A 24,017-nucleotide genomic window follows, 5' to 3' on the forward strand; every position below is an offset into this window, starting at 1 on the left:
GGCCCAAAATTTGAGAGAAAATTTTTACAAAATGTTTTATAGGTGGCATTTGGATCCCAAAAAATTGTCTTGTATGTATCCTAACTTACAGCCCAAATGTTGGAAGTGTGGTAGTACTGATGCAACTTACTTTCATTTTGGTGGACCTGTAAGAAGGTTAAAGCTTTTTGGATAATGATTTGGTGGAACATTCAAAAGATTTTTAAAAAGAAGATAAAGTTTACTCCTCAATTATTTTTATTGGGTATTTTTATGGATTTAGATGTTAATGAAACTATTTTAATGTGGAATCTAATAACTGCAGCAAAGTTACTTGTAGGTTTATATTGGAAGAAGGATTTTCTGCCTACTTTAGAAGAATGGATACTTAAGGTTTCTACTTTAGCGGAAATGGCAAAGATTTCTGCTTATTTAAAGGACCATACACAAGAAAAAATTATTATAGTGTGGAGAAGGTGGATAGATTATATTCAGAATAAATAAGGAACTTTAAAGTTCCATTTATTTTATGATTAACTTTTTCTTGATGTAATAATTATTATTTATAGAATTTTGTAATATTCCATTTATAGTAGATTTGTTTATATTATTATTTTTAAAGTTTAGAGGGAGTTAAGGGTTAAGTATGAATTTGTTTATTGTATATTTTTTTTAAAGCTATAGCTTGTGTTTGTTTTGTTTACAATAACCCTGTATTTTGCTCCGGGAAGCAGGGGTAGGGCGGGAGTGGATGGGTGGGATTAAGTAGATCAGATATATAGAAATATTAATGTATAAAATAGAGTAATTCAGAGGGAGGTGCCACTCGGGTATTTCCCCTGAACTGTATCCGAAGAGGGATGAGAGGGGAGGAGGAAGGGATGGAAGGAAGTTGGATGGGAGGAAGGGATGAGGGGAGAGAGAGAGGAGATGAGAGGAGAGAGGGAGTAGGGAAGTAGGAAGGAAGGTTGAGAGGGTGGATGCAGTCGGGGGGAGATAGACGAGCGACACCTAAGGTCTTATTCTAAAGATATTTTTATTTTTTATTTTTTATATATATATAATGTATTGAAAGTATTAATTGTATTGAAAATTGAAATAAAAATTTTTACAAAAAAAAAAAAGCTTTGAAGGTCACAGACACAGATTAGCTTTTCCCAGGTTTTGCCAAGTCTTATATTAAAGTCATAGCCATCATAGTCTTCATCCACCACTAGGTGTCAGCAACATTTCACTTCCATGTATTTTGATCCTCCATAAAAAAATTAATTCGCCGCTTCTGATAGTATAAGGGTGGGGTGGAAATCCCCCTCCTTCCCTTTCGGAGGTATTTTGCTTCTTGGGGATCTTTTCCAGGAAATTACGTATAAAATAGAAAAGAGAAGATCGGATTCCTCACCCAGTTTCAAGCACGCTGTTCACAGTTGTGCTGGTTAATGCTTTTGGACTTTGGTTGCTAGTAGCTTGGGCTGGTCGATGCAAAATGGCCAGCCTTTCTCCTGTCAGGTTAGAAGGCTTTCCCCAAGTCGAACGGAATGGCCGCTGCTATTCCAGAATCTCTGGAGCTCCATTATTTCTTCACTACCTCTCCAGGGTGACTTAGACCCATTTAGGGTCCCCTGGCAGGGTGAAATTAGCCATGGGGGTGTGGAGAATCCACAAGCCCGTGACTGTCGTTAGCGCGCAAAACCGGAAGTCCCTTGATAAATAAATAAACTTGTCCTCAAAATCACCATCTGAAGGTATTTTTATTGATAACCAGTAGACCCGAACTAAAAAAAAAGTTCATGTTTTTCTTTGAAACTTCATCTTTTCAACACCTTGACCACAGCCCTATGGACATCCTTGTTCCGCAAGGTATAAATGATAGGGTTCAGTAGGGGAGTGATCACAACATATAAGACTGCAATTTGTTTGTCCCGATCAGAAATTGTGTTTGACTGGGGGAGAATGTATATGGAAATGATGGTACCATAGAACAATGTGACTACAATAAGGTGGGAGCCACAAGTGGAGAAAGCCTTACGCCAACTTGCAGCTGAGTGCATTTGAAAAACTGAATACAGGATGCAAGTATAGGAACATAAGATAATCGTAAAAGGGATCAGAACAATAAATGTTGCTAGACTATTTAGTATGATTTTGGTGTGTTTTATATCACCACATGCAAGATCTAGCAGAAATTGCAGCTCACAGACAAAGTGGTTAATGCGATTGGGACCACAGAATGGGTGACGGGAGATACAAACAACATTGACCATTGAGAAGAGACAACCTATGACCCAGCAGGAGCTGGCAAGTAGATATTGCTGCTTGCTGTCCATGGCAGAGGCATATCTCAATGGATTGCAGATGGCCAAGTAGCGATCATAAGCCATGACACCTAATAGCAAACATTCAGTACTACCCATACACAAAGCACTGTCTCCTTGCAACATGCAACGTGTTACAGATATTATTCCGTTTCCTGCCATCAGATGAGATAATAACTGAGGTGAACTGCTCGTGACATACAAAATCTCCATGCCTGCAAGATGGGTGAGAAAGAAGTACATAGGAGTGTGCAGTTGGGTGTCAATCCATACCAATACAATGATCAGAAGGTTACCCAAAACTGTCAGCAAGTAAATGATGAAGAAGACCACAAAGAGCAGGATCTGTTCCTTTCGGTGATGGGTGAGTCCTGAGAGGATGAACCTTGTTTCAGTGATGACATTGTCAGATTCCATCTTGGCATCTTGCCTACAAAATCGAGACACAGAAACACACTGAGATAAAGGGAGGGAGGGAGGGAAGGAGGGAGAGAGGGAGAAAAGGAGACAACTACAATATATCTACTCCAATGCAATAAAATCTCAGTTCATTCATTGTTAATCTCTAATATATCATTGTGGGGAAAAAATGGTCATATATTTGTCAGCAGAATGTATATGCCTAACTGTTACATGAAAAGTTCTTTTTTCCTTAGAGAAACTACCAGTATGTCATCAACATTATCTTCATTCAAATTTTCCTGAGAACAGAAACATGTGTCCCTCCACACCCTTACCAATCAGTTTACAACTCTCAGAAACTTTTCAGAATTGACTCACCTTATTAAATTAAATTGAATTTTAATTTTTGGTACATTTTAACATGCAAATACTTTGGCCACCTAATGAGAAGGAAGGACTCACTGGAAAAGGGCCTAATGCTGGGAAAGATTGAGGGCAATAGAAGAAGGGGACGACAGAGAATGAGATGGCTGGATGGAGTCACCGAAGCAGTAGGTGAGAACTTAAATGGACTCCAGAAGATGGTAGAGGACAGGAAGACCTGGAGGAACGTTGTCCATGGGGTCGCGATGGGTCGGACACGACTTCACAATTAACAACAACAACAACAACATGCATATGATCTTGAAAAGCAGATATATTGATATAAATACAAAAAGCAGACTAGTTAGAGCAATAGTCTTCCGTATAATGATGTATGGGTGTGAGAGCTGGACACTAAGAACAGCTGATTGAAGAAGATTTAATGCCTTATAAATACGGTACTGGTATAAATTATTGCATATACCATGGATAGTCAGAGCTACCAACAGACATGTTGAATCATATAAAAGCAGCCACTTTACTAGAAGCCAAACTCAGAAGGCTGCATCTGATTTATTTTGGCCACGTCATGCGTGCAAATTCATTGGATAAGTCAGTGATGCTAGGAATGGTTATTGGAACAAGAAGAAAGGACAAGCAAAGAACATGCTGGCTTGCATAACCTCAAAACTTATAGCAAAGATGAACATCCAACAACTGAAATAAGTTGTGCTTGACAGGGTAGCATAGAGAGCACCAAGAGTTGGACATGACTTAATGGTTAAAACAGTAACATATATTTATTTCCCACCTTTATTATTTTTACAAATAACTCAAGGCAGCGACACATAGCCATTACATCTGGGTCTTGGAGTTTCATATAAATCTCCCAACTAAGTATTAGCCAGGCCTTATCCTTTTTAGCTTTTTGAGATCTTGGAAGGCAATCAGCCATTTAGCTGATCCTTCATCCATAAACATTTACAAGTAATAAAATAAAAAAATTACCTCTTTCCTTTCTCCAGGCATTCATCATCACTCAGCAAAATCCGCCTCTTTCTACTAGTTTCAGATAAGGTGCTAAAGTCTAAGTAGATGTTAATTCGATTTCCAGGGAATGATGCTGAAATATAGTGATTTACACTGTCATCCATATACCCTAAAAATGCTATCTGAGCTAACGCAATGAGCTTGACTGAGAAATCAAATAAACAACCTAGAAAAAGGCAGTGGGAAAACACACCCAAAGTGTTGCCATGGAAATTGCATTAAATCAGTAGGCACTGAGCATAACTTGAAGATGACTCTACTTTTATGAAGCTGTTATTCCAGAATTACCTTGCCATCTGTTGATAAATGAAATTTTAAATCTTTCTGTGGTGATGAGGAAAGCACTACATGAATTCACCTATTTAGTGTCTGAGAGGAAGTGAACAACAGACTGGCCTCTTCTTTTACATGTGCAGAAAATTTTGCAAGATCATAAGTAGATGGAGATAGCCCCATGAGAATTCCACTCCCTTTGGAATTCTTCTGTACATCATTATCAATGTTTTTCTCCTTCCTTAAACCTTGGGGGCATCTGAGAGACTAATCTCAAAAGATGATGACTCCAGATTTGGACCTGTTTCATTTGCCTTACCCTTTTAGCTTAAATTGTCTCCAAAAAATATCACTCCAAGATGGCTTCATGCAGAACACTGGTCATCATCTACTTCAATCCTATTTCTCTTCATGGGAAATACCGTATTTTCCGGCGTATAAGATGACTGGGCGTATAAGACGACCCCCAACTTTTCCAGTTAAAATATAGTTTGGGCTATACTCACTGTATAAAACTACCCCTCTTCCAACGCACACCAAATAAAAATTTAAAAACATCAGATTTGATTTCAATATGGTAATTTTAATTCAAATGCTTATGACATGCAAGTACTTAGCAGAAAAACTGTCATTTATAAACATAAGGCTGTCATCAAACATATAAACATAAAACAGTGCAAGTGGATTAAACTTTTCCTAATTCACTCTAAAGCTGAAAGGAAGGATAAGACAATAAAACCATGGGAGCTGCCATGCTGTTTGTTTTCTAACCAAACTGAACTGATGATGATAGGAGGAAGATAAAAAACAATAGAAAGAGCAAGTGCCGGGCAAGTCCCTGGCGAGTCAGCAACGCCCATCATAACTGCAAGCTATTTTTACAGGTTTTGCTTGCGTGACAGTTTCCCTTTAAAAGCCTTCAAAATCATCCTGTTCATCATCTGATATCATAAAAATATCAATGACATCTTGTGGTACATTTGTAAGGCAGTCATCATATGGATCGAATTCCGTATCAGATGGTGTGGTCTCAGCTTCAGCTTCCTCTTCATCTTGCCACAAGTAGTCATCCTCCATACCATCTAATGAATTTGATATGCCACACTTCTTGAAAGACTTGATTACTGTTTCTGCATCAATATCATTCCAGGCTTTTATGACAAACTTGCACAAAACATCCAACTGTGGAGCACGCATGTTTCCTCCTTTTGTGAATGACTTTTCGCCGCTAACCATCCATTCATTCCACTGTTCTCGAATGCGATCTTTAAATGGCTTGTTTAGGCACACATCCAGTGGCTGTACCAACGATGTCAATCCTGCAGGAATAACTGCCGCATCTGTGTTTATTCTTGCAAGCCTTTGCTTGGTGCTGGGAGTTAAATGAGCCCTGAACATATCCCACACCAGTAGACTACGTTTTTGAAGAAGTCCACCTGGTCGCCTGCTCCATACATTATCAAGCCATAGCTTTACCCCTTCTTCATCCATCCAGCCTTTTTCATTCACATGTACAAAACAACCAACAGGGAACTTGAGTTTCGGCATTGTTTTTCTTTTAAAAATAATCATTGGTCTCAGTTTGGCACCATCAGCTGTGCATCCTAGTACCACTGTAAAACTGGACTTCTCATGTCCTGTTGTTTTAATTAAAATTGTTTTTTCACCTTTTTGATGGACAGTTTTATTTCCAACCATATCAAAATTCATTGGAGTTTCATCCATATTTCCAATACTACTTAACGCATAGCCATGTTTAATGCGCTGTTGTATTACGTATCGATGGAAACTAATTACTTTGCTATCAAGATCTGCAGGTAATTTGTGTGCCATTTTTGTCTTTTGCCTCAGTACCATATTATGCCTTTTCAAGAATCTAGTACACCAAGATACTGTGGCCTTAAATCTGTTGCTGTGATCTGGGTTAGATTTGGCCCACTGAAGTGCAGACAAACATATTTTATTTTGTGTCACTACATAACCATTTTGGCGATGGTCATTCACCATGTCTGCTACATGTTTTTCAAGTTCTGGCCAATGTGGGTGCCTCTTCTTAATGCACACTTACAGGGGTAAGTGTGCATTAAGAAGAGGCACCCACATTGGCAAGGGTGCCATACTCTCTAACGCTTTTTCATTTGCTTTCCAGTCCCGAACCATCTTTTCTGTTACTCCATATTGTCTTGCAGCAGCGCAGTTATTATGTTCCATGGCAAAGTTTACAACTTTAAGTTTGAAACTGGCTTCATATTTCCTTCTTCTTGCTGGTGGAGCCATGATGGCATCTTGACTGTTGGACATTTGTATACAGTACTGTATGTACTGATGCTCTACTGTATGAACTGGTACAGATACTGGTGCTGTATTGTACCGGTACGTACCCAGTATACAACAACCAGCCAATCATGGCAAGCGATATACCTTATCACTGGCAAGCGATGTACCTTACCGGTGATTGGCTTGTTGTTGTATACAAAGCCTGGTTGGATTGGGTGGGTCAGCTCTCCCTGCCTGCCCAGCCCTCCCTGTCGTCTTATATGCCCTAGGGAAAAAATGGACAAGCTAATACACCCTTTCGCTGAAGAAGGGGAGAGGGAGGGAGGAAAGGGAGTGAAGTTTTCTGAGTTCTCATTGGCCACCTGTAAGCCCAAATGAGTACAGTATTCTCTCCTCTGCAGGCGCCCTTTTATGCCAGTGCTGAGCGTGTGTGTGCGTGCGCGTGGCATGCATGCGACTCCCCCGGGCTGCGCACCGGGATCTCCGGAGACTGGATCTCCTCCGCTTGGTCTTCCATCCCATGAATTCTAGCCAGTTTCAGGCTAGTATTTACTGCAACTCTCTCGGGCCCCGCCCGTCTTTCTGACATATACACGTGCGCACACACACACATGCCTCCTTTCCCTCCTCCCTCTCCCTCCAATCCTTCCCTCCCACCCTGATTTCCAGCTCAGAAAATGCAAAGCGTGTGTGTGCATGCGCGTGGCCTCCTTTCCCTCTTCCCTCTCCCTCCAATCCTTCCCAGCTCAGAAAGCAGCGAGGAGAAGTGTGCGCGCACACACACACACACACACACGCATGCACACACGCCTCCTTTCTCCCTCCAATCCTTCCTTCCCACCCCGATTTCCAGCTCGGAAAATGCAAAGCGTGTGTGTGCATGCGCGTGGCCTCCTTTCCCTCTTCCCTCTCCCTCCAATCCTTCCCAGCTCAGAAAGCAGCGAGGAGAAGCGTGCGCACACACACACAACACACACACGCCTCCTTTCCCTCCTCCCTCTCCCTCCAATCCTTCCCTCCCACCCTGATCTCCAGCTTGGAAAGTGCGAAGCAGCGAGGAGACAGATTGAGACCCACAGGCATTTACCAGCCTGTGACTTCAAGTTAGCAAAAAGCAGCTGCAAACCACAAGCCTGCTAGAGGTGAGCCGCGGGGACGGATAGCTGAAACAAACAGCTTAGAGTTTAATTGCTCTCCCCACTGCCACTCTACCAATCAAGGACTCTTTTTGAGTGAGGGGGGGAGAGAAAACTTGATGAGTACTATACCAAACCACATATGTAAAGGAATAAAATAGAATACCCGTATTTTCCGGCGTATAAGACGACTCGGCATATAAGATGACCCCCAACTTTTAAGAAGGTTTTTGTGACCTAGAAAGTCGTCTTATACGCCGGAAAATATGGTAGTTCCCTTTTCATGAGAAATGGTGGCTTTCCAACTCCATTCTAAAATTAAAGTATCCTAGAAAGCTACAATGAAACTAAAGCAATCAGATGCCAGAACCTTCCAGTTATTCAACAAAGACTTTGGCAAAGGCTAAGACTCAAAAAAAAATCCAGAAAAATTTTCTAGTGCAAACTTCTCTAACTGGATGTTCTGCAGATGTATTTTCTGTCAAAGTTATTACATGGATTATGTTGTGTTTTAATGCATTACTTATTTTATCTGATGTTCATGTTTCATTTTGCTTTTTCATGAATTTATGCATTAGTATCTTCTGTGTGGAGAGTGGACTGTAAATATCTTAAACAAACAAGCAAACAAATATCAAGATCTTCTGTGTGCTGAATGGACTACCAATATCCTAAACAAATAAACAAACAGTATCTGTGAACTGCAGAAACCTCATCAGAGGAATGGAGTGTTTAAACTTGGGGTGGGATTTAAATAAGGATTGTTCTGCTTCTAGTTTCAAATGCCCACATGTACACACATAGTTGCTATGGTAATTAGTGATTTCCTCAAGGATATGATGATAACAGCAGACAAGGAACACAAAGCAAACCAGAGCCTCTGAAAAGAGCTTAGCTAAATGTTTGGTTTTAATAAGAATACACCGAATAATAGTCCAAAATCCAGTCCAAGGTTCTGAGAGTCAAGTCAGGATTATCATCCAGGCTAGAGAGCAGAATACCACAAGAAGAGTCCAAACATGACACAAGATCCAGAAACCAGACAGCTGCTTTCAACAAGGGATCATGATTCAGGCTTCCTTTTAAATCAAACTGCAGCCAGCTGTAACTGTGATTCTTGGTTTTGTGTTTCCTGAGGCCGACATTCCACAAGTCCTGTTGAAGCGGCTTCTATACCATGGGTGTCAAATTTGATCACATCATGTGACCTATCATAACATTTTTTGCCTTTGCGGAGCTGGGGTGTGTGTGGCCTGCACATGATGCATCCAGCCTGAGGGCCACCAGTTTGGCACATCTGTTCTCTACAGTCAGAGTCATCATCTGATTTTTAGATCAGATAGGATGATGTGGAGGAAAGGGGAAAACAAACTGGTTATACAGATGCAAATTTTACTTTGTTGTTCTGTTAAAGTTGTTGTTTTTTCTAAATGAGAGACTTTGAGACCCACAACAGAATTTCCTGGGATGCTCTAAAATGCCCTGACCTTGCTTTGTCTTGTTTGGAGTCCTGAAGTCAACTTATATCCCTTAATTTCTTTGTGCAGAATTTATCCCTATGTAGAATTCTGAGGTAAATACTATTTTAGTATATACATTTGTATAGGTCAATATGACCCTCCCCAATATCTTGTTATTATCATCAGTCTCTGTCCTATTTGAATATAAGTCTACCCATATGAACACTGTGAGACTTCTCTTGGTCTATAAGAAAATTAAAAGGAAGTGGGTCAAGGACATAGTTATTTAATCAGTAGATTTATACAAGAACAAAGTGGCAGTGGAATTGTCATTAAAAGAGATAGGACCAGGTCAGGAACAGATCATCATGGAGAAAATGCTTCTGTGTGGTCATACAAATGGAATAAAGTTTTACTCAATTTTATCCATTAATCTCCCTGTTCTACTCAACTCTGTCCATTAATCTCCCTAGATAAGAAGTGACAACTGGTCTTCTTCCATCTATACTAAAACAAAAGGATGGAAATTCTTTCAGTATTGCTATCAATTTTAATGCAACTATTTTTATGTTTTATCATTGTCATCCTCATCTTTGCTTTAAAGTTAACACAATTGTCATGCAACAAAAATAAAGCTAATTGGCTTTCTAGCATCTTCTTTTGTGTTCTTAGCTAAAGAAAATCCCCATAGAGTGAGTTAATATTCTGAATAATTGAAAAAAGAATTAAAAAAGTCCCTGTAGAATAGATTCAGAGTCTTTATTATATTTGAAGCTTCAGCCAGATAATAACTTAAAGAAAGAAAGATAGCACATTTTTCACCTTCAAGTATTGACTGAGAATGAACAAGCAGTTTAATGATGCAGGTTTGATTGGGCTATCTTCCAGATAATGTAGTGTTTGAACACTCTGGTAGAAATTATATCCAAGTAATTTTGCAAACTAAATGTATTGACACTGGACATCTTTTGCATGGTTAAGATTGATAGAGTCTCCAGTTCAGGAATGGGATATAGTGGAAGATTTTCTGGAGAGCTATTATTGATGTAAGGAAATATTTGCTTTCCCTAGGCTGTAAAAACAGAACTAAATGAGAGATTGCTTTATCCTTCTAACTGCCAAACTTACAGCAGAAGGAAGGCTCACCACTTATTTGCAGATATATTTTGGCTGGCAATATTATAGAAGATCTGCCTCGGTTCTCACTGAGATCAAAATTGTTACTATATCAAAGGTATTCAGATTTCAATTAAGGGTCTCCTTTGGAAAGAGATTCCCTTTTAACTTCTCCTTCTCCTCCTTCTCCTTCTCCTTCTTCTTCTCCTCCTTCTCCTTCTCCTTCTCCTTCTCCTTCTTCTTCTTCTTCTTCTCCTCCTCCTCCTCCTCCTCTTTCTCCTTCTCCTTCTCCTTCTTCCCTCTTTCAAAACTGTTTTAATTTACAGTCTACCTTGAAATAAACCTACATTTAAATAACTTTTGAATTTCTCTGTTCTCAATTGCAAGTGAAAGACCAGTTTTCTGTAAGTAGCATCAATTAGATGTATTGGAGTTCTACTTCTATATTGTTCCTTTTGACTGGAGATTATAAAAGTTATAATAGAATGCATCTGGAAAGCATCACATTGTACTTAATCTAACCAATTTCTTTCTAATTTTTTAAAAAGAGTGCCACTTGTCCAGATAATGCTTAGTTTGCTCTAAGATATTGATCAACAGGCATATATTTTGTTCAGAGGTTTCAGGATATTTTCATGCAGGAAAGAAAGAAAGAAAGAAAGAAAGAAAGAAAGAAAGAAAGAAAGAAAGAAAGAAAGAAAGAAAGAAAGAAAGAAAGAAAGAAAGAAAAGGAGCACACAAATCAGTCATCTAAAAAAGTGATTCCATTCTATCTGTCTAATCCTTTGCTCATAACTATTTTCTTCCATTCAATCTAATTCTCTGGCAAAGCCAGGAATTCTTATACCTTACTGTATTTCTGACTATAAAGTGTTCCTAGCCCATTATTAATTAATTTTAATGGAGGTTCATTTTTGATAGGCTTTGATTCCTCCAAACAGTCTTGTGGGATGTGAGAGCTATCATCCAAGAAATGTTAAGAGTACTGAGAAAGGAAGATTAAAGTGATATAATATGAGAAAATCTCACTAACTAATAGATTTTTTTGTCCAGGCAGAAGCTGATGATGGAGGCTGAAAACTTCACCATGGTCTCAAAATTTGTCTTAGTAGGACTCACTAATGACCGTAAGACCCAGATTTTGCTTTTTGTTGTCATTCTCATTTTTTATCTATTTACTCTTGTGGGAAACTTTGTGATCATCATACTGGTGCAGGCTGACTCCAGGCTTCACACTCCTATGTACTTCTTCTTGACTCACCTCTCAAGTCTGGAGATCTGTTATGTCTCCAGCACTGTGCCCCAGATGTTGGCCCACCTCTTCTCTGGAAATGGAACCATTTCCTTCATACGTTGTGCAACTCAGATGTACATTGCATTGTCTTTAGGTAGCACTGAAGGACTTCTCTTGGGGGTCATGGCCTACGATCGCTACTTGGCCATCTGTCATCCTTTCATTTATGCTGTTGCCATGGACAAGTGGCGCCAATTGCAGCTCACCACAGCTTCATGGGCTGGTGGCTTTCTGCTCTCTATGATGAATGTAGGATGTACCCTACGCCTCCCATTCTGTGGCCCCAACCACATCAACCATTTCTTCTGTGAGCTGCCAGTAGTGTTGAAACTTACATGTGCTGATACCTATGCTACTGAGAACATAATTTTTGGAGCAGCAGTTCTAATCCTGTTGATTCCTCTTTCAGTTATCCTGACTTCCTATGGGCTCATTCTATCAACTGTATTACATATGCAATCAGCTGCTGGCCGAAGCAAAGCCTTTTCCACCTGTGCTTCCCATTTGGCGGTGGTCACCCTGTTCTATGGCACCGTCATATCTATGTATATGAGACCTCGTTCAAGCACAACTCCAGACAGTGACAAGAAAATTGCTGTCTTTTATATTGTAGTCACACCTCTGCTCAATCCTGTTATCTATACTCTGAGAAACAAGGATGTTCATGGGGCATTGGCTAAGATGCTAAATACAAAACACTAGAAAAGGCAAGCACTGGGATCTTCATAGTATATCCTTGGTTTAGAGGTTACCTTGTTGCATACTGAATTGATAGCAATAGTATTAGTACTTAGATTTATATACCACTTCACAGTGTTTTACAGCCCTCTCTAAGCAATTTACAGAATCAGCATATTGCCCCCCAACAATCTGAGTCCTCATTTTACCGACCTCGGAAGGATGAAAGGCTGAATCAACCTTGAGCTAGTGAGAATTGACCAGTTGAACTGCTGGCAGTTGGCAGTCAGCAAAAATTAGCCTGCAGTACTGCATTCTAACCACTGCGCCACCACAGCTCATAGATCATTGTGTTTTGGGAAGACAAGAGAGGACAAAGGTTTGCACAATTCTGATATCCCCTCAGCAAATTCGGAGGTAATGCAACCATTTTTTAGCTTTATATTCATTATGGAGAAACTATCTGAAAGGTCCACCTTCAGCATTTTTGGGAAAATGAACAAAGAGGCTGACAATGTTATGTATTAAGGTTGGTAAAGTGATATTGTTCCATTTCCTCCTCCTCCACCACCACCACCCCGTTCTTATTCACTTTTATGAGAGAATATTTGTTTTAAAAATTGTTTTAAATTAGTCAAATGTTATAGAATAGTCTTGTCAGTAGAGTATGATGCCCTGGCATTTATTTACTTTTAAGGTGGCTAAGAAGTGTATACGAATGTCCTCCAAATTAAAATCTGAAATAAACATCATGAGGGAATTACTCAAGATTTATGTAAGTTATTTATAAGGGGAAGTGCTGTTCTTGAGAAAATGATGGCTTGATCACTGTTTTTCTTAATTTTGACTTATGTCTTATTATTTCTCAGTTCCTATTTTGGGGAATATTTAAAAAGCAGAATATATTTCCCCAAAGGAATAATGGAAAAGACCTTTAAAAAAGACAGAAACTGAGCCCCAGCCCCTCTCCCCCAAGCAAAAAACTCAGCAGAGGCAAGCTTTTAGAAATGCAAATTCAATAATCTTTTCAGAAAGATTTGAGCCTTCCAGCTAGAAATTGAAGAAATTGGGAAGACAAAGACCCCTAAAATCTACATACCCCCACTCAAATTCTAAGGACAGGAAACATAATAGGATTAATCCACCAGTACCAAAAGGGCACACTCAGACTCAGGTCAAAGTTCATGACACAGGAAATACAAAGCCTCAAACAGGAACAGGAAACAACCTCAAAAGCCCCAGAAGGTATAAAAATCCACCACTCCTAGCTACATGTGGTCAGCTTTCCCAGAGCCATCTTTCTGTCTGGCTCTCCTCTTCAATAAACTACAACCTTCTTTCTAAAGCAGTCTCCATTTTTTTTATTCCCAGCTTGGACTGGACCCTGATAAAGATTTTTCTTTCAACAGTTCAATCAGCATTTGAATGAGGTCCTTTCTTCACCTTCAGTTGAAACTAATTGTAATTCTCCCTTCGGAATATACCATTCAGTAATGTAGGGAATTGTTATTTAAATCAAAATAACCAACCTATAGAAATAGAAACCCACTCCCCAACCCATTCATGTCAGAAGCACCATTTAACAAATCCACTGAATCAATGTTTATAATTGTTCTTCAGATTACTTGGTTTCCAAATAAATATCTCTCCAACCTATTTAGATGTCTCATGTTCTTTCTTAAAATATGACACTTACTCTTTACCTATAGACAGCTCATACATTTGGGTTTTTTTCCCCTTAGTCTTACCCTCACTTCCTCAGTTTTGTTACATATGAATGGGAAACAAAGAAGGAAGCAAATGAAGGTTTTACTTCTGGTTAATTAGATTAATCTTTATTTCTTTGGTCTTAGCTTCCCTAACCCATTCAGGCTCTATCTAATCATAAATCAAGTTATTATGGTCATCTTATCTAGTTCACTTCTCTTCAATTATTGTATATGTTCCCATAACAATCACCCATCCAGTTCCATAATACTATTACAGGGCTACATAAGGGTATTGAGGGCAGATTAATTTAGCCTCTTGACCCAAACTGTCCTTGCAGCTTTCTGGGTACCTTCATCTTAGAATATTGGACAACTGATTTTGAAGACCCCAAATCCATATGGCAAGCTGATGAAGGTACAATTTCCCCACTAGCACCATCAACATTGAAGAAGAAGATGGCTACTATCCCCAAGAATTTATCTTGGAGCTCCATCATTGGAGATTTATGTAACTGCAAGGAAATGAGCAAAACTGAAGTTCCTTTAGCAACTCCAGATTTAGGCCTAAATCTGGAGCTGCTAAGGGAAGCAGACTAATTAAGTTTACATCATTTATTTTAAATTAGTCTCCCAGGTTCCCATGAGTTTTAAAGAAGGAGCAAACACTTATAATGATCTACAGAAGATGAATCAAGGGTGTCAAGCAATTCTACATCATCAAATCCACCTGCAAAAAAATTTACAAATCTTCTTATAACAAAGACGGAAGCCAGTGTGCTGCTCCTTTCCCTTTAGGCATTTGAATCAAGGTAAAGAGTCTTTCAATTTGAATTTGGCTCCTGAGGACTTTATTTTTATCAGTTTATGGATGAAGGACTGAGTAAGTGGCATATAACTGTAATTGGTCTCCAAAAGTGAAAAAAGTGAAAAAAGATCAGATAGAACTCAAACAGGAAATCAGTAAGAGATCCTATAGTTATAGACTGGATTGGGAAGTTGATGAAACATCTCAGAAGAAGAAAATGGAAAATTATTCAAGATGGCAGACACTAGTCAGTCATATCACTCCTTACTTTCCTCCTTACAAATTCTATATTTTTCTTTCTTGATGAAACGTATCTACATACATATCCTACAACTATTAGGTAGAAATTCTAGCTTGTAAAATGTTTTGTCTTTGGGATAAATCATAGGTAAGACTGTTGCGTTACTGTTACTGTTGTTCTCCCAAGATAGTTAATGCATTATTTGCCAAAAGCAATGCACTAGTCTAATGGGTAGAAAGATTGCTACTATAATTTGGTATTACTGAAAACATATGGCCCTCCTGGTAACAAACTATGATCCTGATAGAAGAGAATATTTGCACCTCAGAGTTGAATTGTGGAGTACTTGGTGCTCTGTAAGCTTGGTGGTTTTCTTGCAGATGTTTCATTACCAAACTAGGTAACATCATGATGTTTGGTAATGAAACTACCAAGCTCAGAGAGCACTAAGGACTCCAGAAACGTATGATCAGTAATGGCTACTGATATGCCATTAAGGAAGTCAGAGCTGAGATTATACTATACTATAATGCTCTGATGAAGCAGTAGGTGTGAATTTAAATGGACTCCAGAAGATGGTAGAGGACAGGAAGACCTGGAGGAATGTTGTCCATGGGTCGGACACGACTTCGCAATTAACAACAACAACATAATGCTCTGAAAACAGAATTCTCTCTTCCTCTTCTGTTTCTGATTTTTGTCTTTTATCTCAGTACCCATCAACATTTCCACTCTCCTGAGGTGGCCAAAATGAGATCTGAGAACTTCACCTTTGGAAGAGAGTTTATCCTCTTGGGACTTACCCATCAGAGAAATGAACAGATTTTGCTCTTTGTGGTCTTCCTCATAATCTACTTGCTTACAGTATTGGGTAACCTCTTGATCATCATATTGGTATGCTTTGATGCTCAACTGCACACACCTATGTACTTCTTCCTCAGCCATCTTGCAGGCACAGAGATTGTGTATGTCACTACCACTTTGCCTCAGACTTTAGCCCATCTCTTGGCCGGAAATGGAATGCTTTCCTCAATACGTTGCATGTTACAGGGAGGCAGTGCTTTGAGCATGGGCAGTACAGAATGCCTGCTCTTGGGAGTCATGGCTTATGATCGCTACTTGGCCATCTGCAACCCCTTGAAATATGCTTCTGCCATGAACAAGAAACACCAACACCTGCTTGCCAGCTCCTGCTGGATCCTAGGTTGCATCTTCTCAATGGTCAGTGCTGTTTGCATCTTTCATCATTCTTTCTGTGGTCGTAATTCCATTAATCATTTCACATGTGAATTGCAATTTGTCTTGAAGCTGGCATGTGGTGATATAAAACACACCAAAGCCATTCTCAGTGGTATGTCAGCATTTATTGTTCTAGTTCCTTTTTCTATTATTTTATGTTCCTATAGTTGCATCCTGTATTCCATTTGTCAAATGCAGTCAGCTGCGGGTTGGCAGAAAGCTATCTCCACCTGTGGCTCCCACCTTGTTGTGGTCACCTTGTTCTATGGTACCATCATCTCAATATATATAATCCCCCAATCAAGTTCATATCCTGACCGGGAGAAAAAAAATTGCAGTCTTGTACATTGTGGTGACTCCTCTCCTTAACCCTATCATCTATACCCTGCGGAACAAGGATGTCCACAAGGCTATGAGTAAGATGTTGAAAAGAGGCAGTTTTGAGAAAAAGCCAGGAATATCCCTCTTTTGCTGAATTTGTCTATTTTAACTAAAGTCTGCTATACACTCTTAATATTCTCCAGATGATAACTTGTGGGGAGGTTCTTAATTGTCTGGAATGATGTTTAAATCTGGATCTTCAAATGACAAGAACTGCTTGAAACAAAAAATCAGAAAAATCTAAATGTATTGAATTAGTCTTCATTATTGGGAAAAGTGCTGGTGTTCTGTTGTTTTTACTGCATAGTTGTGGTGATGGATTTCTGAAGAGGTAGGAATAGTGGGGCAATATTAAGAAAGATTTTAAAGCAAATAAATTCTTAGAAGAGCAACTAAGATGATCAAAGGCCTGGAGACTAAAACATATGAAGAATGGCTGCAGGACTTGAGTATGAGTAGTCTAAAGAAAAAAAGAAATAGGGGTGACATGATAGCAGTATTGCATTCCAGTATTTGAGGGGCTGCCACAAAGAAAGGGGGGGGTCAAGCACCAGAGAGCAAGACAAGAAACAATGGTTGGAAACTAATCAAAGAGAGAAGCAACCTGGAATTAAGAGAAACTTCCTAACAGTGAGGACAATTAACCAGTGGAACAGTTTCCCTTCAGAAATCATGGGTGCGCCATCACTGGAGGTTTTTAAGAAGAAGCTAGACCAGGGGTAGGCAACCTTGGCTCTTTTATGACTCAACTCCCATAATTCCTGAGCTATGCTGGCTTAGGAATTATGGGAGTTGAAGTCTAGGAGTCATAAAAGAGCCAAGGTTGCCTACCCTGAGCTAGACAATCACTTATCTGAAATGGTATAGGTTCTCCTGCTTGAGCAGGGGGCTGGACCAGAAGACTTCTAAGGTCCCTTACAGTTCTATTCTATTCTAGTTGATCAAAGTCTAGGATAAAATGACAGAGCTACAGAAATAGAAGAATTGCATCAATTTTAGCAACAAAGATAATCCATTCAATCCATATCAAAATCAAAATACCATCAAAACAAAATCATTGTCACAAGCTGGAGAAGGAGGGAGATGGATGTATGGGGGGAAGTGGGATTAGCTCTTAATTAATCAACCATTTCCAGTGTGATGTTCCCCTGTTGGGGCCCCAGTCATCTTGCAGAACCAGGTCTTAAGGCGCTTGCAGAAGGGCAGAAGAGCAGATGATAAGATATTCCAAAGGGCAGGACACACAACAGAGAAGGCTCTTTTCCTGGACCTGGCCAGCTGTAATTCTTTAAGGATCCGCAGTATGCTCCCTTTACTGGCATGGGTGGAGCAGGCCAGTTCCATTGGAGTGAGATGGTTCCTCAATTATCCAGGACACTCATTGTTATGTCCTGGGCCTGCTGAGTGACTTAGCAGGTGCAGGAAGTTAAAAGAGACCCGGGCAGACTACATGGTTGCCCAGGACCAGACAGGCTGTCTCCAGCCTATTGCGCACGTGCAAGGCAGGAGAATCCGTGGCATTGATTGGCTGACACTGTCCCTGCAAAGGGATATATAAAGGAATCCACGCCATTTTGTTTTGGTTCTGTTGGAGAGTCAATAAAGAAGCGTCTGTTATTCCTCTGCCTCGTCTCAATGCCTTACCAATGCACAGAACAGAACACACACCATGTAGGGTTTTAGAGGTGATAACCAAAAAAATTGAATTGCTAAAAGCCAGCAACCAGTGCAGCTCACTGAGCAGTGGTGTAAAATGGGCCACTTTGCAGGCTCTAACCACTTCCCACACTGCCACACTCAGCACCAGCTATAGCTTTCAAATGCTCTTCAAGAGTAGCCCCATGTAGACCGCATTGCACTAGCCCAGGGGTAGGCAACCCTGGCTCTTTTATGACTCGTGGACTTCAACTCCCAGAATTCCTGAGCCAGCTGGCTCAGGAATTCTAGGAGTTGAAGTCCACGAGTCATAAAAGAGCCAAGGTTGTCTACCCGTTCATTAGCCCAAGTATGAGATGACTAGAGCTTGAGTAACTGAGCACAGGGACTCCTGATTCAGCAAAAGCCACAATTGACAGTCAAGATGAAGTTGTGCAAAAGTTCTCCTAGCCATGACTGCCACCTGCTCTTCCAGCAAGATTTGCAAGTCCAGATTTAAAAAAAAAAAACTGAAATTTTATAGAGGATTCCCTTAATAGGAATTATGATAAAAATTAATGAGTCAATAGAGATATATATTGTTCCCCACCGCAAAGAGAAGCAGAGATGGTCAAACTGATTCTTTTATCCAAAGAAAAGAATATATTTAATCCCTGTATCTCTTTTGAAATTGCTTCCAGATTTTGGGCTTGCAATGAAAAAATAAAATGAAATCTTGATTTCGTTTTTCTTAATTAGATAGGTTTATTGTTATAGAAAAGTTGTGGTTGTAATGTCATCTTCTACTATACTAAAGAGAGTTGGGAGTTGGTGCCTTTTTTTCTTTTTTTCTTTTCTTTTCTTTTTTCTTTCCCTCCCCCTTATTCTAGTTTTTTATTACTTTTTTGAATTTTTCTTTGCATTTTATATTTTGACAAACCAATAAAACTATTATTACGAAGAGTAGCCCCATGTTGAGTGCATTGCAGTAGCCCAAAGATGAGATGCCTGGGGCTTGAGTAACTGAACACAGGGACTCCTGATTCAGCAAAGGCCGTGACTGATGAACAACATGAAATTGTGCAAAGGCTCTCCCTAACCATGACTGCCACCTGCTCTTCCAGCTGGAGTTGCAAGTCCAGGAGAACTTCCAATTTGCAGACCGAGTCTGTCTGGGATAGTGCCACTCCATCCAGAACTAAGGAGGTTAAAGTCTGAAATCTTGAAGCTTTGAAACTCCAGGCCACTCTGTTTTGCCAGGGTTCAACCAAAGCCTATTGTCCCCCATCCAGGCCTCCACAGCCTCCAGGCACTGCAGGAGGGCAGCCACAGCATCACTTGGGTCCCCAGGGGTGGAGATATAAAGTTGAGTATCATCTATTTACTGTTGATATCTCAAACCATGGTAGATACTACTAACATAATGACCTGAAATATTATAGCTATATCTTGTACCAATTAGAATAGAATAGAACAGAGCTGGAAGGGACCTTGGAGGTCTTCTAGTCCAGCCCCCTGCTCAAGTAGGAGAACCTTACCATTTCAGACAAGTGGCTGTCTAGTCTCTTAATAATTATTAATAATATTAAAAATATTACTACTACTACTACTACTACTACTACTACTACTACTGCACAGTCAACCAGATGTTCGATTTGGCATTTTTATCCACCTACTGAGTCTTCCCCAAGGACTTTTATATCTGCCAATCCTAGGTCCTTGGGAAGGAATCCAGAGATGGACAAAAATGCCAAATCTAGTCTAAACATCTGGCTGACTATAATATACTGCTACAATTATTTTAAAATATTGTCGGTAAATATTGTCGGTAAATATGTGATCAAGATTTCCAATAAAAACAATTAAAATATATGGTGTATAAATAAAAAAAGGAAAATGACTTACAGAGAATTCCAATAAAACTTGTTGAAATAATATGTCAGTTTTATTTCTTATTCTGGAGAAGAAAAAAGGAGGACAAAGAAGAATGCAAGGAGATTTACAAAGAAATTTGACAGCACTGAGCTATAGCATAAGGATATACCCACGTTACACATACCCACACAAACACATGGACGCGTGCGCACACATACATATTTGCAATCTAAAGCCAATCTAAAATATACAAAGAATTAAATTGTGATCCACTAAAAGGTAAGTGGCCACCCTACATAACTGCCTTAGATGTTATCACACACTCTCCACAGAAGGAAATTTTACTTTGGTTCCTCCAATATTTTTTGCCTATTGATATTTCTAAAATGCAGGGCTTTTCCCAAACTTAAGAAACTTTTTTTTTCTTGAACATGACTGTGGCAAACTGCTACAAGATAATGATTTAGTGCAGTGGTTCTTAACCTGTGGGTCGGGACCCCATTTGGGGTCAAACGACCATTTCACGGGGGTCGCCAAACAACACAGTCCACCATTTTTTTCCCTTTTCCTGAGCTGTGCTACTCCCTTTTATTCTATTGGCTTTTGAAAGCCAATAGAATAGACTCTCCCCTTTATGGATTACTGCCTTGTCGTGACGAGGGGGCTTGCGTAACTCAATGAAGCTATAAGCTATGCCGTGCAGGGCCACCCAAGATGGACAGGTTATAGCAGAGAGTTCTGACAAAATGTGATCCACTGGAGAAGGAAATGGCAAACCACTCCAGTATCTTTGCCATGAAAACCCCATGGACAGTACTAAAAGTAAAAAAGATATGACGCTGGAAGATGAGCCCCTCAGGTCGGAAGGTGTCCAATATGCTAGTGGGAAGAGCAGAGGGCTAGTACTAGTAGCGCCAGAAAGAATGAAGCAACTGGGCCAAAGCCGAAAGGACGCTCAGCTGTGGATATATCTGGTGGTGAAAGGAAAGTCCGATGCTGTAAAGATTTTTTCTCCATAGGAACCTGGAATGTAAGATCCATGAATCAAGGCAAGCTAGACGTAGTCAAAAAAGAGATGACAAGACTGAACATCAACATCTTAGGAATCAGCGAACTAAAATGGACAGGAATGGGTGAATTTAACTCAGATGACCATCAGGTATACTACTGTGGGCAAGAATCCCTCAGAAGAAATGGAGTAGCCTTCATAGTCAATAAAAGAATAGGAAAAGCAATACTGGGATACAATCCCCAAAATGACAGAATGATCTCAATTCGAATCCAAGGCAAACCATTCAATATCACAGTAGTCCAAATCTATGCCCCAACCACTGGTGCTGAAGAGGATGAAATTGACTGGTTCTATGAAGCCCTACAGCACCTTATAGAATTAACACCAAAAAATGATGTCCTTATCATCATGGAGGATTGGAATGCTAAGGTAGGAAGCCAAAAGATAACCGGAATAACAGGCAAGTTTGGCCTTGGAGTACAAAATGAAGCAGGGCACAGGCTAATAGAATTTTGTCAAGAGAATACGATGGTCATAACAAACACTCTTTTCCAACAACCCAAGAGACGGCTCTACACATGGACATCACCAGACGGTCAACATAGAAATCAGATTGACTATGTGCTCTGCAGCCAAAGATGGAGAAGCTCTATACAGTCAGTAAAAACAAGACCAGGAGCTGACTGTGGCTCAGATCATGAGCTTCTCATTGCAAAATTTAGGCTTAAATTGAAAAAAGTAGGGAAAAGCACTAGGCCACTCAGGTATGAACTAAATCATATTCCTGATGAATATACAGTAGAGGTGACAAATAGATTTAAGGAATTAGATCTGATAGACAGAGTGCCTGAAGAACTATGGATGGAAGTTCGCAACATTGTACAAGAGGTAGCAACTAAAACCATCCCAAAGAAAAAGAAATGCAAGAAAGCAAAATGGCTGTCTGAGGAAGCTTTGCAAATAGCTGAGGAAAGAAGGGAAGCGAAAGGCAAAGGAGAAAGAGAAAGATACACCCAATTGAATGCAGAATTCCAGAGAGTAGCTAGAAGAGATAAGAATGCCTTCTTAAATGAACAGTGCAAAGAAATAGAAGAAAACAACAGAATAGGGAGGACCAGAGATCTCTTCAAGAAAATTGGAGATATGAAGGGAACGTTTCATGCAAAGATGGGCATGATAAAGGACCAAAATGGCAGAGACCTAACAGAGGCAGAAGAGATTAAGAAGAGATGGCAAAACTACACAGAAGAACTATACAAGAATGAGCTTAACATCCCAGATAACCACAATGAGATGGTCATTGACCTCGAACCAGACATCCTAGAATGTGAAGTGAAATGGGCCTTAGAAAATCTGAGCAACAACAAAGCTAGTGGAGGTGACAGTATTCCAGCTGAGCTATTCAAAATCTTAAAAGACGATGCAGTAAAAGTGCTACACTCAATTTGCCAGCAAATTTGGAAAACTCAACAGTGGCCACAGGATTGGAAAAGGTCAGTTTACATTCCAATTCCAAAGAAAGGCAATGCCAAAGAATGTTCAAACTATCGCACCATTGCACTCATTTCACATGCTAGTAAAGTTATGCTTAAAATCCTACAAGCTAGACTCCAGCAGTATGTGGATCGAGAACTACCAGAAGTACAGGCAGGATTTCAAGAGGCAGAGGAACTAGAGATCAAATTGCCAACATACGCTGGATCATGGAGAAAGCTAGGGAGTTCCAGAAAAACATCTACTTCTGCTTCATTGACTATGCAAAAGCCTTTGATTGTGTGGATCACAACAAATTGTGGCAAGTTCTTAAAGAGATGGGAGTACCAGACCATCTCATTTGTCTCTTGAGAAACCTATATGCGGGTCAAGAAGCAACAGTGAGAACCAAACACGGAACCACTGATTGGTTCAAAATTGGAAAAGGAGTCCGGCAAGGCTGTATCCTGTCGCCCTGCCTATTTAACTTATATGCAGAGCACATCATGAGAAAGGCAGGGCTAGATGAATCAAAAGTTGGAATTAAGATTGCCGGGAGAAATTTCAACAACCTAAGATATGCAGATGATACCACTCTAATGGCAGAAAGTGAAGAGGAGCTAAAGAGCCTCTTAATGCAGTTGAAGAAGGAGAGTGCAAAAGTTGGCTTGAAACTCAACATTAAGAAAACCAAAATCATGGAATCCAGCCCTCTCAAGTCCTGGCAAATAGATGGGGAAGAAATGGAGGTAGTGACAGATTTTATTTTTCTGGGCTCCAAGATCACCTCAGATGGGGACTGCAGCCAAGAAATTAAAAGACGCTTGCTCCTGGGGAGGAAAGCTATGGAAAATCTAGACAGCATACTAAAAAGCAGAGACATCACCCTGCCAACAAAAGTGCATATAGTCAAGGCCATGGTTTTCCCACTTGCAATGTATGGCTGTGAAAGTTAGACCATAAGAAAGGCTGAGCGCCAAAGAATTGAGGCCTTTGAACTATGGTGCTGGAGAAGACTCCTGCGAGTCCCTTGGACTGCAAGGCGTTCAAACCGGTCAGTCCTAGAAGAGATCAACCCCGAATGCTCTTTAGAAGGCCAGATCCTGAAGTTGAAACTCAAGTACTTTGGCCACCTAATGAGAAGGAAGGATTCACTGGAGAAGAGCCTAATGCTGGGAAAGATTGAGGGCAATAGAAGACGGGGACGACAGAGAATGAGATGGCTGGATGGAGTCACTGAAGGCAGTAGGTGTGAATTTAAATGGACTCCAGAAGATGGTAGAGGACAGGAAGACCTGGAGGAACGT

The 24,017-nt window shown here is 40.0% G+C and overlaps 2 protein-coding genes and 1 pseudogene across 3 annotated transcripts; 2 read left to right on the plus strand and 1 right to left on the minus strand.

Moving 5' to 3' along the window:
• Positions 1 to 1,710: 1,710 nt before the first annotated feature.
• On the minus strand, positions 1,711 to 4,217 carry LOC120297471 (olfactory receptor 2D2-like). The gene is made up of 2 exons (XM_039320116.1): positions 4,065 to 4,217; positions 1,711 to 2,721 (listed from the first exon to the last, which is right to left on the minus strand). Exons 1-2 carry the CDS (start codon positions 4,208 to 4,210, stop codon positions 1,785 to 1,787), a joined length of 1,083 nt encoding a protein of 360 aa, XP_039176050.1. The 5' UTR covers positions 4,211 to 4,217; the 3' UTR covers positions 1,711 to 1,784.
• Positions 4,218 to 10,022: 5,805 nt separating this feature from the next.
• LOC120297479 (olfactory receptor 2D3-like) lies at positions 10,023 to 13,382 on the plus strand. 2 transcript variants are annotated; one of them, XM_039320140.1, is made up of 3 exons: positions 10,023 to 10,118; positions 10,324 to 10,486; positions 11,422 to 13,382. In XM_039320140.1, the coding sequence occupies exon 3, from the start codon at positions 11,432 to 11,434 to the stop codon at positions 12,362 to 12,364; it is 933 nt and encodes a 310-aa protein (XP_039176074.1). In that variant the 5' UTR covers positions 10,023 to 10,118; positions 10,324 to 10,486; positions 11,422 to 11,431; the 3' UTR covers positions 12,365 to 13,382. The 2 variants fall into 2 exon arrangements, with proteins under 2 accessions (XP_039176074.1, XP_039176073.1); XM_039320139.1 differs by lacking the exon at positions 10,324 to 10,486 and having other exon boundaries at positions 10,071 to 10,298.
• A 1,399-nt stretch (positions 13,383 to 14,781) lies between these two features.
• On the plus strand, positions 14,782 to 16,809 carry LOC120297463 (annotated as a pseudogene).
• Positions 16,810 to 24,017: the final 7,208 nt, after the last annotated feature.

This window comes from Crotalus tigris, unplaced genomic scaffold (assembly GCF_016545835.1).
Source record: "Crotalus tigris isolate CLP2741 ecotype Arizona unplaced genomic scaffold, ASM1654583v1 scf7180000023622.256236, whole genome shotgun sequence".
Lineage (NCBI taxonomy): Eukaryota > Metazoa > Chordata > Lepidosauria > Squamata > Viperidae > Crotalus > Crotalus tigris.